Below are 18,279 nucleotides of genomic sequence, written 5' to 3'. Positions count from 1 at the left end.
TGTGTTTTACCATTGCAAAAGGGCAATTATAGTGAAAACTATCTTGATGTAATGATATACTGTAGGCAAACAATAAAACGCTGAGCATGAAAACGGCTCCTTTTTGTCAAAAGGTTGCGCCGTACACTGGACCATGAGTGCTGTATAATTTTATTTCAAAATGTAGGGTTTCAAAATTGTGAAGTTTCTGGCTCTCATTTGCAGTAGATTTAATTGGGTGAACTTGCTAACAGCTATGTTTTAAGTTAGTGTGAAGTGCCGCATGTGTCATCTGCAAAAGCTGTAGTGTGATCGGGGAGCAGAAGGAGCAAGTGAGCCGTGAAAACACAGTTGACACGCACTGACCTTTATCACCGAGGTTTGACACTTTCTTCCAAATCGCAATAAAAAAACTTAAGCTGCTCGCGGACCGGAGCAAAAACCAGTGACACGCTGCAACCTGGACATCAAGTCCTTAAGGAGGGAGCATCTGACTGAGCAAAATGCATCCAAAAGAAAGTGTTGTTTAAGAATGGGATGACAGTGAAGCTCATGCCATCAGGAAATGAATGATTTTTTTAATATGTATAGTCAATTTATTTTATTATCACATTTGCAAACTCCAAAGGATTTTATCATGAGATTATAATTTAATTTCACAGTTTAGAAAAGTTATTACTACAGGTTGCGATAAGAGATGAGCTCTGAGTCATATTAAATATGAGCTGAAAAAGCTTAGCGAAGTTTCTCTGCTTATTATTTTTTGCAATGTTATGATAGAAAATGTGTAATATTTATTTTCAATGTAACATTGAGGTCACTATTTAAGGTTCATGTTAAATTATAGAAAACTGAAAGATACAGAAGACATTAGCAACTAAATACAAAATGAATGATAGGTGCTGATACATAATGCATAGCAATAGATACAGTCGGCAATGCATCATAGTGTGGGCCGTGGTCTGGTGTGAGTGAAAACTATCAGCTGAATCAATAGGAAACTCTTTCACTCTTCTAATACGTTCATGGAGAATTATGTATATTTTAAGCACAACTCATTCAAGACGCTACAACTGTCCGGTCTAATAAAGCCTACGGGCCAGAAATAATCGGGAAAAAGACAAAATATAAAAATACAGCAAGCAGCGCTAGTAACGCAGTGGCATTTAGGTTGCAACTGGCATTAGTAATCTTTTTATACAAATGTTTACAAAAGATTCCATTTCTAAAACTTTATTCTTCTCCATTTCTTTGTGTGTGTATATGGCACAAAATATCTAAATATAAAGCCTGGCTTTGCTCTTGTGGTTGTTGAACAGAGGGTGATAGAGCTGAAGTTGTCTCAGATGCCGACTGTATCCAATAGCTCAGTTTGTGCCAGCTCAGGGTTAGGGGTTCGAGTCCCTGCTCTGACTATAGGCAGATTGTCTGGGTCAAATTCCTCCCCCACAAAAATATATCTGCCATTTCTCTTTAATCCGGACAATTTTCTTATTCTACAGAACCCCCCTCTCCCTCCCTCAAACCCACTAGGATATTTTCAGCTCTGGTTATTAAAGACGACAGCATTTTCCTCACCGCTGGCCACGGCTCGCAGCTTCTTGAGCAGTTTGACGTGGGAGTCAGGCTTGATGGCCGTGGAGACGTAGGGGTGGCAGCCCGCGGCGTCGAGCAGGGTGTAGTAGTACAGCAGGCGGCCCATATCTTTGGCATCCACGCTGGGCAGCACATACTTGTTCATGTGGCTGTGGAACGCCTCGGGGTCGCTCTTCAGTGTGTCAAACAGGCCCCGGGAGTCGTTACAAGACTCAATGTCCTTCGTGGAGAGCCTGAGGAGAAAGGAATTCAGATTATATGCCTGTGCTTTTTCGATATGTGGTTACTGAACTACTTTTTAATCTTCCACTGCGATGACCAAGGCTTAATGATCAGAACGTTGGAGTGAATACAAAACAAGAACATTTACTCCATTATAATAATGCATTGGTCGTGCTTTCCCAGCTGCACAAAGAGGCTGTTGCCCTGGGGTAGATTAGACTGGGGTAGAAAAACAAATAATCTACACCACTGCCCTCTCCAACAACCAATCCCTCGCTCAGACTCACGCAGACATTACATTATAGGTATTAGATACTAGAAACAAGAACCCAAAGACAGAACAACAGTCTGCCTTGATTGAAATTGGGATCAAACCAATGAACAACAAATGCTGAGCCACTGCCCCTTGAATTTGAAGTATTGCATATGGGACATAACAAATTCAACCAAGCTTGAAGTTGCCCGTAACTATATAAAAAAGACAAGCCTTCATTTTAAAAGCATTTACTGTTTGCTTGTTGTTATTAAGAATCTTAACATCAGAACCAATCCGTATTGCATCAGAAATATTTATGTTTAAGAATGAGACGACTTCAGGATTTTTTTCCCATCCAACTTTTGTGCCAGGTTTCTTAAACAGCATGTGAGCCCAGCATTGTAAATAGCACTAATCATATTCACAACAGGAGCTCTAATAGATTCAGCAGCAGAAAAAGCAATACAAGTGATTTTTTTTTCTACACTAAATGAGCCTGAAGCCGCTCTCAAACTCAACTTCCCAAATTGAATTAAGCAAGAACAATAGTGTTTGAAGGCTGCTCCAGGCATTGGCGTTTGCCCATGCAACGTTGGACGCACTGACACAACCTGTTTGGAGTTGTGTTACTATGACGCTTCAAAGCATCAAAGTCTTGTGTATGTTTGTTCTCTCTTTTCGATGACAAAAAGGTGCCTCTGTACAAATCCACACTTCTCCCCAGTGAGTCTTTTGTCCCTCTGATAGGCCTGCTTTGGTGCCACTTCAGCTGTCTTTTTCTTTCCTTTGTTCTGGCTTCTACATCACAAGACACAAATACTACTCCTCTCCACGTTTCCGTTTACTTTTGTGGGAATTTTACAGTTTATTCCCATTTAAAATATTCATCTTTAATTGGTGTGGCAATAGATTATTATTCAGCACATTATTGTAGAATGATTATATGCAAGTTGAATTTTACCCCTATCATTGCTGTTAATTTGTTTACAAAGTGCAGTTCAGCAGGGGGTAGTGGAAGTGATTCTCAGGCTTCAAATGAGTGGACTTTACCCCCGTTTTAATAGACGTTGAGAGGCCTGGAGTTTTAGCAATTCATTTTTTCAACCACAAAACTGTGACAAACTGGATCCAAGAGAGGATTAAATATCACTTTAATAATGCAAGAGAGTTATGCAGTTGTGTGACTTTCAGTTTCTGTTTAATTACTTCCAAAAACACATTTAAGAAAATATACTATTTCTGTATTCAAGTGCCATATCCAAAAACAACCTTGAACTTAAGCTTTCAAAACTCAAATAAACAGTTTCCCAAATGTGTCTATCAAAGTCAGAGCCGTCTCCATATGCCTACAGTGTTTTGTCAAATGGTACAGATACAAGTTGAACATTCTATTCAATTGAATGTATGTATCGATTTTTCTAAATAAATCTGTTTTATCTGTCTTATTTTATTATTTATTTCGTATACTTCAATTTCAAGTGCCCTCTGAGAATACACTGGAAGACTTCCTAGACTACAAAATATACATACGTCAACTGAGCCTAGGTAAACTTGAATTTACTTTGGACAAAATGCACGAAATTATGTACAAACATTTCATCTCAGCCTGATGACTCTCCACTTTCAATCAACGTGAACCAAACATTGAGATATAATAACAAAAGTCTTTAGTCTACGATTTTCTGGCGGCAACAGTGTAAAAGGGCAAATGGTGCTAATAATGCTAATAATGCAGCGTTAGCATAGTTTGAAGCGTCAGACCTGATGAGCCATATCACCTTCTGCCATTTATAGCCAGTGTGAGACTGGAGCTCGAAGTGCTCTTTGTGTTTTTGAAAGAAGAATCAGCAGTTATGGTCCAACTCTCTTCACCAAAATAAATTAATGTTAACAGTCGGGCTGCACAGTGCAGCCTCAGGCCACTTCACAGCAACATGAATCCGTGATCGAAAACAACACTAAACAATAATAGTCCACAGTAGAAAATAGTAAAACAATGCTGGACAAAACACAATTATACAGTGCATCCGCAAAGTATTCACATGTCCATTTTCCACATTTTGTTATGTTCCAGCCTTATTACAAAATTGATTCAATTAATTACTTGCCTCAAAATTCTATAAATAATACCCCATAATTACAACTTGGAGGAAGGTTGTTAGGGTTAGCATGGTGGTGGCGGAATCATGCTGTGGGGATGTTTTTCAGTGGCAGGAACTGGGAAACTAGGCTCAACAGAAAGATGAAAGCAGCAGTGTACTGAGACATCAAGATGAACCTGCTCCAGAACGCTCTGGACCTCAAACTGGGGAGAACGTTCATCTTCCAACAAGAGCACGACCCAAAGCACACAGCCAGCAGCTATAACCTGACACATGCATCTTTCTTGTAGGTCAATGTTGTATGTGCATTGTCCCTGATAAATAAACTAATAAATTACAAAACAAAAAAACAAAACCGTGAATGACCTTGAATGACTCAGCCAGAACCCAGACTTGAACCCAAATGAACATCTCTGAAAATGGTTGTGAACTGACGCTCACCAACTCCAACTTGATGGAGCTTGAGAGGTTCTGTAAAGAAGAATGGGACAAACTGCCCAAAAGTAGTTGTGCCAAACTTGTATCATTGGACTCATCATTAGTGACAAAGGTGCTTCAACAAAGTATTGAGAAAGGCTGTGAATACTTAGGTACTTTTTTTTTTTTTCCTCAATACATTTGTAAATAATCCAAACAACCTTCTTTAACATTGTCATCATGGGGTTTTGTTTGTAGTAACAGTCGAACCTCGGATTCAGGAGGAGCAGAGTGGTTTTCGTCCCGGTCGTGGAACACTGGACCAGCTCTATACCCTCCATTGGGTGCTCGAGGGTTCATGGGAGTTTGCCCAACCAGTCCACATGTGCTTTGTGGATCTGGAGAAGGCTTTCGACCGCGTCTCTCGGGGTGTCCTTTGGGGGGTGCTCCGGGAGTACGGGGCCCTTTGCTCAGGGCTGTCCGGTCCCTGTATGACCGGAGCAGGAGCTGTGTTCGCATTGCCGGCAGTAAGTCAGACCTGTTCCCAGTGCATGTTGGACTCCGCCAGGGCTGCCCTTTGTCACCGGTTCTGTTCATAATTTTTATGGACAGAATTTCTAGGCGCAGTCAGGGGTCAGAGGGTGTCCGGTTTGGGGACCACAGGATCTCATCTCTGCTGTTTGCAGACGATGTTGTCCTGATGGCTCCATCAAACCCGGACCTGCAACATGCACTGGGACGGTTTGCAGCCGAGTGTGAAGCGGCTGGGATGAGAATCAGCACCTCCAAATCCGAGGCCATGGTTCTCGACCGGAAAAAGGTGGCTTGCCCTCTCCAGGTGGGTGGGGTGTCCTTGCCCCAAGTGGAGGAGTTCAAGTATCTCGGGGTCTTGTTCACGAGTGAGGGAAGGATGGAGCGTGAGATCGACAGGCGGATCGGTGCAGCGGCTGCAGTGATGCAGTCGCTGCATCGGACCGTTGTGGTAAAGAGGGAGCTGAACCGAAAGGCAAAGCTCTCTATTTACCGGTCGGTCTACGTTCCTACCCTCACCTATGGTCATGAGCTTTGGGTAATGACCGAAAGAACGAGATCGCGGATACAAGCGGTCGAAATGAGTTTCCTCCGCCGTGTGGCTGGGCGCCCCCTTAGAGATAAGGTGAGGAGCTCGGAGTAGAGCCGCTGCTCCTCCACGTCGAGAGGAGCCAGCTGAGGTGGCTCGGGCATCTGTTCCGGATGCCTCCTGGGCGCCTCCCTCGGGAGGTGTTTCAGGCATGTCCCACTGGGAAGAGGCCCCGGGGAAGACCCAGGACACGCTAGAGAGACTATGTCTCTCGGCTGGCCTGGGAACGCCTCAGGATCCCCCCGGAGGAGTTGGAGGAAGTGTCTGGGGAGGAGGAAGTCTGGGAGTCCCTGCTCAGACTGCTGCCCCCGCGACCCGGCCCCGGATAAAGCGGGAGAAGATGGATGGATGGATGGATTTTGTTTGTACATTTTTAAAGGGAAATCATTAATTTAATTCATTTCAGAATGAAGCAGCAACATAACAAAATGGAGAATAAGTGAATGCTTTCCAGATGCATTGTAAACAACCTGCTAATTCTACAATTTACACGTCTGCAAACAAACTGTTCTGCCCCATTTCATTCCCCATTTCATTACCTCTTTCCTCATTCTATTTCAACGGGACTTATCTCCAACACACTAACATCAGCCACCTTATGATGCTATCATTTTAGAGTTGCCATTCTCCCCTGGTTCTCTATTAAAACAACTTAAAAAGCATGAAACTAGCCTATTAACCTAATAAACAACAAGGTCCCACTCAACACTCCATGTAAACATAATGACTGTCACAGCAGGCTGAGCGCATGTAGAGATTTTATTTGGTGAAAATATTTGACGTGATTAAATGTTGCATGTCTCCCTTTCACAGCAGGATGTAAACAACAGAGCACATCTTAATTAGTTGACGGAAATATGATACACATGTTTCAAATGTTACACAGCTTTCAAATTATGGTAAAAAAGAAAAGAAAAAGAAAAAACATTTATCACCTTTCCACCAAATGTACCGGTATTTAAAATGAATGAACGAATGAATCATTGATGGAAGAACTTCTCAGTGATGAGGTGCACTCTGAGGAGAAATCTTTAATTTGTCAGGTCCCAGAGAGGGTAAAGTGTAACGGATAAAAGTATGATTAAAGTCTTTTCAGGAAGGCAAATAACACTTACATAATGAATAGCATTATATCAAAGCCAACGATTTTAATAAGTAATAATAATAATAAGAAAAGTACAATATGGCAGGTCTCTAAGGAGTCTTCATCATGCCCAAAGCGATGAAGAGGAAGAGTTTGCAGGAAGGAACCATCAAAAGTCAAAATTTTAAGTTCAGTGAGTGAACAAATAATGTTTAAATGTCAAATCTGTTGTTTGTTTGGGAGTTTTTAATCAAGAGAACCCCCATGGATGAATGTGGACCAGAGGGAAAATACCTTTGCCTACAGCCACACACCTGATTGAACCTGAATGTGATGCGTCATAATGAACACAAGTATTTATCAAACTCTCTATCCCAAGAATAACCTCAAAATGTGATTTTTTTTTTTGTTTTAACATTTTGATTTTCTGTCTCAAATGCTTTATTTGACAGAACTGTTGAGGCATGAATTGGGGAGCGAGATGGAAAAGACATTCAGCAAATGGTTGAGGCGAACACAAAATGCTGATGTGATAACAGCCAGTGCCGTACACACAAATTATCATTTTCACTTACGAGATCCAAACCAGTTCAATTACATTCCTTAACTGACGCTCAATAATGTTGAAATAATAAATAATGAAAGTCGGAAGGTGGCTTGGGAAATCATGCACAATCATCAATAAACATTTCAACTTCCTTTACCATTTCGGAAGACTTTTTCAAATGCTTTATAGGTTGTCATTAAAATGCCAATACTACAGTGAAAGAAACTTATCCCTTAAGACTTCCGTACCTATTCTCAGAGGTTTATGGAGAGAAAACTGCTGACAGTGGTCGGAAAAGGTCAGTGATTTGCATTGATTAGGCCAAAGCATCCATTTAGCGTTAAACAGACAGTCAATGCTCAATAAACACAGCCCAAAACCCACACCTATAATGTAGTGATTTTACAGAATATGAGGTAGCACCCCTGACAATTATAGAAAGTATGTGTAACCATCGAATGCTAAGCTTAATTTGTGAAATAACGAACACAAACTTCTGCCTAAAAATATACAAAGCGTACATAGTGCTACCTATAGACCCGTTTGTATGCATCACTTCCTAACATTTTTCACCTCTTCACTCTATTTATAATCAGCGCTGCCTTCATCCATCCGTTAAATCGATACCCACATTGCAGATTCTTCCCGTCAAGATTATAGTATGAATATTCTCTGCACATTTATCATGGAGCAGGGATTTGGGCAGAAAGGCAACACACAAGCGAGCGGTTATGGTGGGCTCTGAACAGCATATAGGTTGTAATTTATGGTTAAGTGAAGTACATAAAGCATTTCCTTATATCAGAATGTGACATGGAGATATTTATCAGAGGTGGGCGCATGCAAACACACACAAGCTCATGCGCACACAGTCCCCTCTCCACTCTGCTGAAAAGGCATTCTATTAAAACAAGTAAAAGGTGCAGAGCTAGTCAGATTCCCGACTATGAAGTCAAAGTGCAAATAAATTGAGAAAATAGGCTGTGACACGTTCATACCACTCTAAAAAACAAAATGCACTCTTTTCAAATAGTTCAGTGTTTTGGTGAGTACTTATGTGTAAACTATGGAAGTTCATATTTTAAAATACACGAATGCCAATAATGTTTAAGATGTTCTTTACATATTTTTAAATTAAAATTAAAAAAAAAAACACGGATACAGCTATTTTTCAGTTCAAATATTGATATTAATACCGTATTATCCGGACTATAAGTTGCACCTTTTTTCATAGTTTTGGCCGAGGTGCGACTTATACTTATACTCCGGAGCGACTTATATGTGATATTATTTATTATTTTCACACTTCCAACCGCATTTCATACTCCAGTGCAACTATTATGCATTTTTAGGCTGGTGCGACTTATACTCCGGTGCGACTAATAGTACGGAAAATACGGTACTTTGAATTTAAGTAAAAGCTGATTACTAATGTCAACTAATACTAGTTCAAAGACCAAACACTACATTTATGTAGTTAAATCAATGCTCTTTACAGGTTTCCCCTATGGCATTTATGCATGGGTCAAATGCAAAGGACACATTTACCAACGGGAACAATGAATGTGTTTCTTAACCTGAGCAAAACTGATCCAATGTGTTCTGTAACAGCATTATTTAAGTAACTATACAGAACAGTTTTGTGTAAATGAATGTGCAATATTTATGAGACATTCTGGTCCAACCATAATAATGTCTCTTATTACATCAAGGCTCAACCAGGTTATCAGCTGAAACTACAATCCAGCAAAACCCGATACTTGTAGATTTATCTCATTTTAATCTGATGGTTCGGAAATCAAACCCAATACCTTATTTCTGTGGGGCAGAATTATTGACCATTATACATTCTCCAAGCAAATGGAAATATGGTTGTGTGCTTTAGTTACAATGCACAGAACAATGCAAGTCAGTTATGCAACAGAAAACATTTATAGCTGTTCTGTTGCCAATCTGACCTCTGATAGAACACAGTTGAGATAAACCCAAACAGAAAAGTTATGAACAAAAAGGCATCAAAGTATTGTGCCACTTGAAAGGCTGGAAAAGATGAGACACCACGCCAACTAACTAATCAAAAATACAATCCCTACAAACAATGCTAAGCTAATTTTCATGAAAAGGAATCTAAAAAGAAAGACTTACAATCCCTATTTAGATTGAGAATGAAAGTTGAAAAGATGACTACAACTGAATATTTTTCTACAATGGAACGCTTATAGATGAATATGTTATTACACTGATCCCTATGAAGAACATATAGTTGAACAATTTATGAAGGTACTGTATGTAGCTTACTTGCATTAATGTCTCTGGTTATAAGCAGGGGTGAGCAGTACTTTTTTTTTAAATTTCTAATTGTACTTCTCGGGGTAGTTCACAGTGAATACTTATTTCTACTTGAGTAATATTTTGTTAGAAGTAACAGTATTCTTGAGTAAAGGTTTTGGTTTTGCTTCCCTTTTGCTTCCCACTGTGAGACAATCTACAAGTGACAATATGAAATGAAGTGTGTTTCTTGCACCGCTCTGCCAGAAATGATCTACCTAGTTTATTATTTTTGTGTCCATCCTTTGAAAATACCAGATTTTGTATTTCCAATACAAGTCCCTGTATAATCCCTCATTTGTCCAGAAGTGATCTATCATGGAAAAGTTTCAAAGGTCATCATTTGGACATTGCTTTTAAAAATCAAGACGTTACAACTTCTATCCGGAAATCCTTTCCATATTCAATCTCTTTCAATTGGATTGAAAAGGTTTCAGAAAGGTTTGGAAAGTTTGAAAAGTCTTCATTTTGATATATTATTATTCAGATGACTACCTTTGAAACTTTTTCCATGATCCTTCCAATTAAATCCTTTTTTAGCATTGAAATTCTAAATCTGATTTTACGTACTGACAGCTTCTCTTTACTTTTATGTGAGTCATTTCTTGGACAACTACTTAATTGAGAGTAATGTTACTTCAAAATAGCATTGTGTAAAAACTCACAACCATCATGAGGTAAAGAACACTAAAATTGCAGCCTGTGTTGTTATGTTAGTGCGTGTGCATTGTGCAAGTGTGTATCTGGCACATGTACCCGCTATCAGTAAATAGAAACTCGAGGTGAGTCATGTAGACCTCCCACTGAGGAACACTGTAACGTTTTGCCAGGGACAGTGCAATTTTGTACACTCCATCATCCAGGGTCCTGAAATACACAAGAGCACAAAGAAAGCATAACCATCAAATTGTATTTCATAAAGCAGCTCACTCCCACACACTTTCAAGTATAGAATCCTTCAAAGATGATAATTGTTTTCTACAGTCAATACAATCACAATGCTTTTGTTTATTGAAGTAAAATTCATACTCTGTTAGTCCAAGAATGGTTTCTTTTTTGTAGTCTGCATCGGAGCTGAAACGGGACACGTCTACTCCTCGGCCGAGGCCCTGCAGGACCTGGGCCTGGGTGAAGTCCATCAGGCGCTCATTGTACATCTGCAGCTGTTCAATCAGCTTCTGCAGCTCCTGTGGCCAGCCGGAGTATGAGGATACGTGCTGTGTGACCAATCGGATCATCTCCTTAGGGTCGGCCTGCAATAGGAGGAAAACATGTTGTTGCATGGCATATTACACGGCTCAGATGTGAGCTTGTGTCAAATATCTTCAAAAGGTCACAAAAGAAAGATTTTAATCAATATCATACTTTATTTGTAAATATTCTCTACGTGGAAGCCTTCAGTCAACATATTTTCCCCTTTATTTGGTTAAAAATGTATTTAAAATAATCACTATGCACCATAGAAATAATCGTTTTGTCGACTAATCAAAAGAATTATAGCTGCCTAGTCGACAGCTAAAATATTTTTTTAGTGACAGCCCTAGTTAAGTGCTCAGAGAATACCTAACAAAAACTGCTCCGACGATTAAGGACTGTCCTGACATCATAAATGACATATTGCGCTTAAATCGCAATGGAAAAAAATCACATCAGAACTCAATTTAAAAATGGACAAATTCAATAAACAATGGACAAAATGGGACTTCTATTTTTGAGTTAATATGCTTTAACCCCTCATTTCTTTGGATGCCACCCTCTTATATTGTGTTATTTCTGGTTTGTGTTACTTTTTTATGTTTGAAAATAGAATAAACTGTAAATAGTGTTTCAACAAAGAGTAGAAACCAATTTGACTCAATTAACTTTATAAATATCTTGACTATATATCTTGAACTTTACATTGTGTAAAGTAGAGTGACAATACAAGAAGGCAATTTACAAAAGTGGCAACAATTTTCCATAATAAAATATACCTCGCCAGCCTTATGAAAATAATATCTTCACATAAGCTTTGTAAAATGTACACAACGTTCATTTTTTCTTCTTAAAATAATCGACAAAGTTAGGTTCTTTTTTAGCCTCAGATAGGTGACGCATCACCAACACCGGTGACTGTTCTGAAGATGACTCAAAGTTAAGCAGCCGAATGTTACCAAAACATGACAACAAGGTATAAGCAGCTTCTAATTGATTGTCTTGAAAAAATGACCCAAGTTTGTGAATGTAAAATATAGGAGCAGTAGCCTTTGGGGATTAAGAATAAATACATCAGTGATTGAGAAGTGAAGACTCTCTCGCATCACATCTGCCCAATTAAATGCACCCCTAAATCTGTATTTTTGGAACCTCTAAAAATAGATGGCAGCATACCCTTTGTCCGTGTAAGTGTTTGTCTGTGTTTTACTTTATTGATTATTTGACAAACTTATGTGGACTGTGGATGTTTTGGAATTTGAGGACTACGTCCTCCTGTAGCCAGCCTGCGCCTGCTGACCAGCTCTTAGCTTACCGTAACTTAGCTGGAGCTAACCGGCCTAAGTTTGATACAGCCTCCTGGAGCTAGTCGCCCTGACTACCTGCTAAACTTTAATCCAATCTGAGGTCTGTACTGTCCACTTCTTATAATGTGCTAAACGTTAATGATGATGGCATTACTTACTTATATTTCTATTGCGTGTTAAGGATCTCATAACAAACAAATATTCCTGGGTATATTGGGGGAGCGCTTCAGACAATTACAGAGGCTTTTGTTTTATAGCTTTTCTGAATCCAGAGCAATGACCGATTCAACTGGATCACAACATAAACTTGTTGTCAGCTTTGCTCAGAGACCTACTTAAACTTCAATGTATTTTTGCTTTCTGTAACTATCTTACTTGTTCACTTAAAGGTGGACTCAATCAAATCAAATGTGAAACAGAGATTGTTGACTATCCTTCTACTTAAAGGAATAATTGGAGGATTTTTAGCCGATTTGAGAACTCAAGCGGAAGTGCGCATGCGCACTCCCCCCGTGCGGACGCACACAACAGCCTCATTGCTGCGTTTGTTTATTAGCGCGACGGATCGCATCGCATCTCTTGTCTCGTAGATTTCCGTCTCTTCTGAGCCAGCTCAAACTGTCTTTCTCTGTCTTAATTTTGTCCTGTACCCTGAAGGAACTATATTATAATAGATCCATGCGCTTAGACACAGGGAAACGTGCTGCTATCCTGGGGACGAGCCGACGAGGCTGCAGGTGAGCAGTAGGTGCATCCTATGCTTGACATGTGGATGAACTACTCGGCTGTCCACGTCACGGGGAAAGAGACTCAGAATAGGCGGCAAACAATCCTCCATTATTCCTTTTAGTCAGGAAAATATGCAACCAAACCCTGGACCTGAGCTGCAGTGCTCTCAGACTCTTACCCATTTTAAATCAGCGTCTGGACTCAAATATGCTCATTTGAATGTGCGTAGCTTACTACCAAAGATGGACATGGTCAGAATGTGGATTAAAACAACAGGTACCGATGTTGTTATAATTTCTGAAACTTGGCAGACTAAATCTATTACTAATGAAGCATTAATATACTTGGGTACAATGTTTATCACACTGACAGATGAAAAACAGCAGTGGTGTAGCTATTCACATTAACTCAAGATGTATTATTGTGTTGTGCCAAGTACACAACAGTAAACAAATGGAATGTTGGCCTTGAATGTAGATAAAGTCCCTTTCTATTGGAGGTGGGTGCCGCTCGTAGAAATACTAAAATTCCAAAATGTAAACCACGTATTGTTTGTAAGATGAATCTTAAATATTTCAATGAGCAAGCTCTTCATCATGATTTGTCAATGGTGAAATGGGAAAATATAGGGCTCCTAGAAGATGTAGAGCTAACAAAGTTATTTTTTAAGGAAATTTGTATGCAAATTATCAATAAACATGCCGTATAAGAAAATGCTGAATGAAGGGGCGAGAAAATCCTTAGTGCTTACCAGAACTGGCAGATATCATACATGAGCGTAACATGACTGGCAGATATCATACATGAGCGTAACATGACGCTCATGTACGTCATAAGGCGCTGGTACAGCTAGCAGCCCGGTGTAAACGCTCTCTTTTTTCTCACACTTATTGTGCTTTATCTCCTATATTTTGTAAATATAGTTAGTATATTTTTTCTATTTTACTGTACGATAGGGACACGCGCTGGAATCGTTTTTAATTCAACTGTTTTTGACTTTTTTCGGCTGGATTTGAGCGTTTTTCGTTGTGTTGTTGTGACGTGAGCTAGCTCCGAGCGAGCCCACCAGCCCCCCCCCGCGCCCTCCGGCCGCGCTAAAGTACGGCGTGTCGTCGGTACACGTTTATATACACGTTTATATGAAAGAGGAACTTCACGAACGATCGGGACACGCACTGGAATCGCTTTAAATTAACTTGTTTTGACTTTATTCGGCTGGATTGAGTGTTTTCATCGTGTCGTTGCGATGTGTCTTGGCTCTGAGTCCCCCGGCTCCAAACGTTTGTGTAAACGCGTACCACGTTTACACAAAGGAGGAACTAATGAAACTGCGGAGAACAGTCGTCTTACCCGGAGATCGTCACGTTATCCCGGCGGACATCCTAAGGAAAACACAACGAGGCAGACAGGCTGGACGTAAACTCCGAGAGAAGAGAGGAGGAAACAGGAAGTCGGTTCCCGCCGTAGTCATGGGTAACGTGAGGTCCCTTCAAAATAAAATGACGGAAATAGCGAGCCTCATGCGGTCCCAGAGGATTTATAGGGACAGCAGCGTCTTGATTTTCACAGAGACCTGGTTAACAGCAGAAATGCCAGACTCTATTGTAGGTTTGGACAATTTTCATCTGCTGCGGGCGGACAGAACGAGAGAATGCGGGAAGAAAAGAGGTGGAGGTCTGGCGGTGTATGTGAACACGAGCTGGTCCAAACCCGAACACTGCACAGTGAGGGAGCAGCTGTGTAACAAGGATATTGAACTATTGGCTATTGGCATGAGGCCATATTATCTTGCCCGGGAGTTCTCACATGTGATTTTGATCGCAGTCTATGTGGCCCCGTCTGCCAATGCTGAAAATGCTTGTGAAGCACTGCTCTCCTGCACTTGTAGGCTGCAAACACAGCACCCACAGGCTCTCTTCCTCGTCTCTGGTGACTTTAACCACGCTTCTCCCTCTTCTGTTCTACCAACATACACCCAGTATGTTACCTGCCCCACCAGGAACAATATAACATTGGACTTGTTTTTTGCCAACACGAAGGAGGCTTATTCCTCTTCCCCCCTCCCTCGCCTGGGCAACCTTGTACATCTGAGGCCTGTGTATGAACCCATTGTGCGCAGGCAGCCTGTGGTGTCCCGTGAGGTGAGGATGTGGTCTGCTGAGAGCGAGGAGGCTCTGAGGGACTGCTTCAGCACCACTGTCTGGACTGAGCTTTATGACGCACATGGGGAGGACATCAACACCATCAGAGAGTCCATCACGGACTACATCAACTTCTGTTTTGAGAACATTGTTCCCTCCCGGAAGGTGCGGTGTTTTCCAAACAACAAGCCATGGATTAACCGTGAACTGAAGGCTCTGCTGAAGGAGAAGAAGAGAGCCTTCAGGTCAGGGAACAAGGAGGAGCTGAGGACTGTGCAGAAGGAGCTGAGGAGGAAGATCAGGCAGGCTGAGGCCGGCTACAAGAGGAGGATGGAGGAGCAGCTGCAGCAGAAGAACATTCAGGGAGTGTGGAGGAGCCTGAAAACCATCTCGGGCTTCAAAATCCCCCCTGCCCAGACAGAGGGGGATCTACAGTGGGTGAATGATTTAAATGCTCACTTCTTGAGGTTTGATCGGTCACCCGCTCCTTCCCCTGCACAGCTGCATGCTCCCTCTTCCACAGCTGGACAATGCCCTGCATCTGTTCCTCTTCGCTTATCTGCCCCGGACCATTTCGCCTGGACTCACCCATCCCCCCAGCACACAGTCCCCCTGCCAACCACTGACTGTCACAGCAGCACAGGCATCAGCCCCAGGCTCCTTAAGTCCTGCGCAGATGAGCTGTGTGGAGTTATGGAGCATGTCTTCAACATGAGCCTGAAGCTGAGGGTGGTATCACAGGTCTGGAAGACCTCCTGTCTGGTACCTGTGCCTAAGACACCGCGCCCCAAAGACCTCAACAGCTTCAGGCCAGTGGCTCTCACGTCCCACCTGATGAAGACACTGGAGCGGCTAGTCCTGGACCACCTCCGCTCCACCGTGAGCTCAGCCATGGACCCGCTGCAGTTTGCATATCGGCCTGGCATCGGAGTGGAGGACGCCGTCATCTCCCTGCTGCACCGCTCTCTCTCTCACCTGGAAAAGCCTGGCAGCTCTGTGAGGATTCTGTTCTTCGATCTTTCCAGCGTCTTCAACACCATCCAGCCGCTGCTCCTGAGGGACAAGCTGGAGACGGCTGGTGTGGAGTATGACCTGGCAGAGTGGATCCTGGACTACCTCACAGACCGACCCCAGTTTGTGAGAGCCCGGAACTGTGTGTCTGACACTCGGACCTGCAGTGTGGGGGCGCCCCAGGGCACTGTCCTCGCGCCCTTTCGCTTCACCCTTTTCACTGCAGACTTCAGACATGACACGGACAGCTGTGTCCTGCAGAAGTTCTCTGATGACTCTGCCATCATCGGACTCATTACGGACGACGATGACGCGGAGTACAGAGGACTGGCGCAGGACTTTGTGGACTGGTGTCAGCGGAACCACCTCCTCATCAACGCGGGGAAGACAAAGGAGATGGTGGTGGATTTCCGCAGACGCCACCCCACTGCCCCCTTACCAGTGAACATCCAGGGACGGGACATTGAGAGAGTGGACTCATGCAAGTACCTGGGTGTTCATCTGAACCACAAACTTGACTGGACTCATAACACAGACGCACTGTACAGGAAGAGCCAGAGTCGGCTCTACCTCCTGAGGAGACTCAGGTCTTTTGGAGTGACAGGGCCACTCCTGAAGACCTTCTACGACTTTGTGGTGGCATCAGTCCTCCTGTACGGTGTGGCCTGCTGGAGCAGCAGCATCACAGAGAGGGAGAGGAAGAGGCTGGACAGAGTCATCAAGAAGTCCAGCTCCGTCCTGGGCTGTGCTCTGGACTCGGTGCAGGAGGTGGGGGACAGGAGGGTCCTGGCTAGATTCACATCTATGCTGGACCATGATTGTCACCCCATGCAGGACACTCTGTCCGCTCTGGAGAGCAGCTTCAGTGAGAGACTGATCCACCCTCGCTGTGTGAAGGAAAGGTTTCGCAGGTCTTTCCTTCCTGCTGCTGTCAGACTTTATAACAAACACTGTTAGTACTGAACACTCGCAATACTGACCTAACCTAATACTGATGTGCAATTCTGTCATATGTGCAATTGCTGTTGGAATTCATGTGCAATTCATGTGCAATTACTCTGAAATTCATGTGCAATCTATGTGCTGTCGTGACACATATTCATGTGCAATTACTGTCGTGATCACATGCAATGGTATTTATGTATTTATTTATTTATTTGTCTATGGGAGTTTTTATTTATTTATAGGAGATCTTCTACTGAAAGTGTTTTTCAGACTTCCTATAAGTGATCTGTTCTTCTGTATCTACCTCTGTATCTACCTGCGTTGCACCAATGAAATTTTCCCATGTGGGACAATAAAGGAATATCTTATCTTATGAGCATGGGACAAGGCAAGAAAAACAGACTCTTCCACTGATCGGTCTGTTTTTAAACAGCTTAGATATAGATGCACTTCTCTTACTAACAAGGCCAAATCATATTTTTTTTGTCTGGAATAAACTCTCTTATTTATGAGGATAATTTTTGGCCCATAGGCTTTATTAGACGGAACAGCTGATCGTGAAATGGGGTTGAGAGAGAAGGGAGGACATACACAAAATTGTTGAAGCCTGGATTTGAACTCATGACACTGCGGGCGGCTGCACATGGAACCTGGCATGTGTGCTGCCGCCTTAACCCCACAGCCACTGGGCAGCACCCACTCCAAATTCAATTAGGCTTCAGAAAAAAAAAACACAGTACTATCACTGCTACTATGAAAGTGGTAAATTATATTATTGTGGCACTAGATAAGAAAATGTATTGTGCTTCACTTTTTATAGATCTGTCAAAAGCTTTTTGACACAATCGAACATGCGGTTTTAAAAAACAGATATTTTTGCTCAGTATTGTATTATCTGAATAACAAGATTCAATGCATTAAATATGGGGAGTGTCTGCAGTGCCGCAGCGCGCGGCCGAAACTGCCATGTTATTTTTGTGCCGGGGTCCCTCTTATTTATCTTGTACATCAATGACTTGGGTCAAAATGCCTCTGATGCCAACATGCATTTTATCCTGATGACAGTTATTTACCGCTATGGACCATCTCTTGCTCGGCCATGGAAACCAATCGGAAAGCTTTTGTAGTTTTCCAGCATTCAATTAAAACTAGCCCTCAATGCTGACAAAACTAAGCAAATGTTGTTTCAAACTTTAAAAAGATGCCTCAGTCTTCTCCAGTAGTCATCCATCTCCTCCTCCTTGGGAGGCAAGAGTGTTAACCGCCTTTGCCACCTTGCATCTACTCCAGTAGTGTCCACT

At 42.1% G+C, this 18,279-nt stretch overlaps 1 protein-coding gene across 1 annotated transcript in view; it reads right to left on the bottom strand.

Moving 5' to 3' along the window:
• The window catches only part of nbas (NBAS subunit of NRZ tethering complex), a 177,435-nt gene that overhangs the window by 66,212 nt on the left and 92,944 nt on the right, over positions 1 to 18,279 (bottom strand). The window contains exons 42-44 of the mRNA XM_072441583.1: positions 10,681 to 10,904; positions 10,408 to 10,518; positions 1,558 to 1,808 (exon numbers count right to left, since the gene is read on the bottom strand). Coding sequence (XP_072297684.1) covers positions 1,558 to 1,808; positions 10,408 to 10,518; positions 10,681 to 10,904 — 586 coding nt within the window. The remainder of the gene's footprint in view (positions 1 to 1,557; positions 1,809 to 10,407; positions 10,519 to 10,680; positions 10,905 to 18,279) is intronic.

This window comes from Eucyclogobius newberryi, unplaced genomic scaffold, assembly GCF_026437365.1.
Source record: "Eucyclogobius newberryi isolate DKJ021-1_F unplaced genomic scaffold, fEucNew1.0.hap1 SCAF_1, whole genome shotgun sequence".
Classification (NCBI taxonomy): domain Eukaryota; kingdom Metazoa; phylum Chordata; class Actinopteri; order Gobiiformes; family Gobiidae; genus Eucyclogobius; species Eucyclogobius newberryi.
This window is presented reverse-complemented; position numbering and strand designations above follow the sequence as displayed.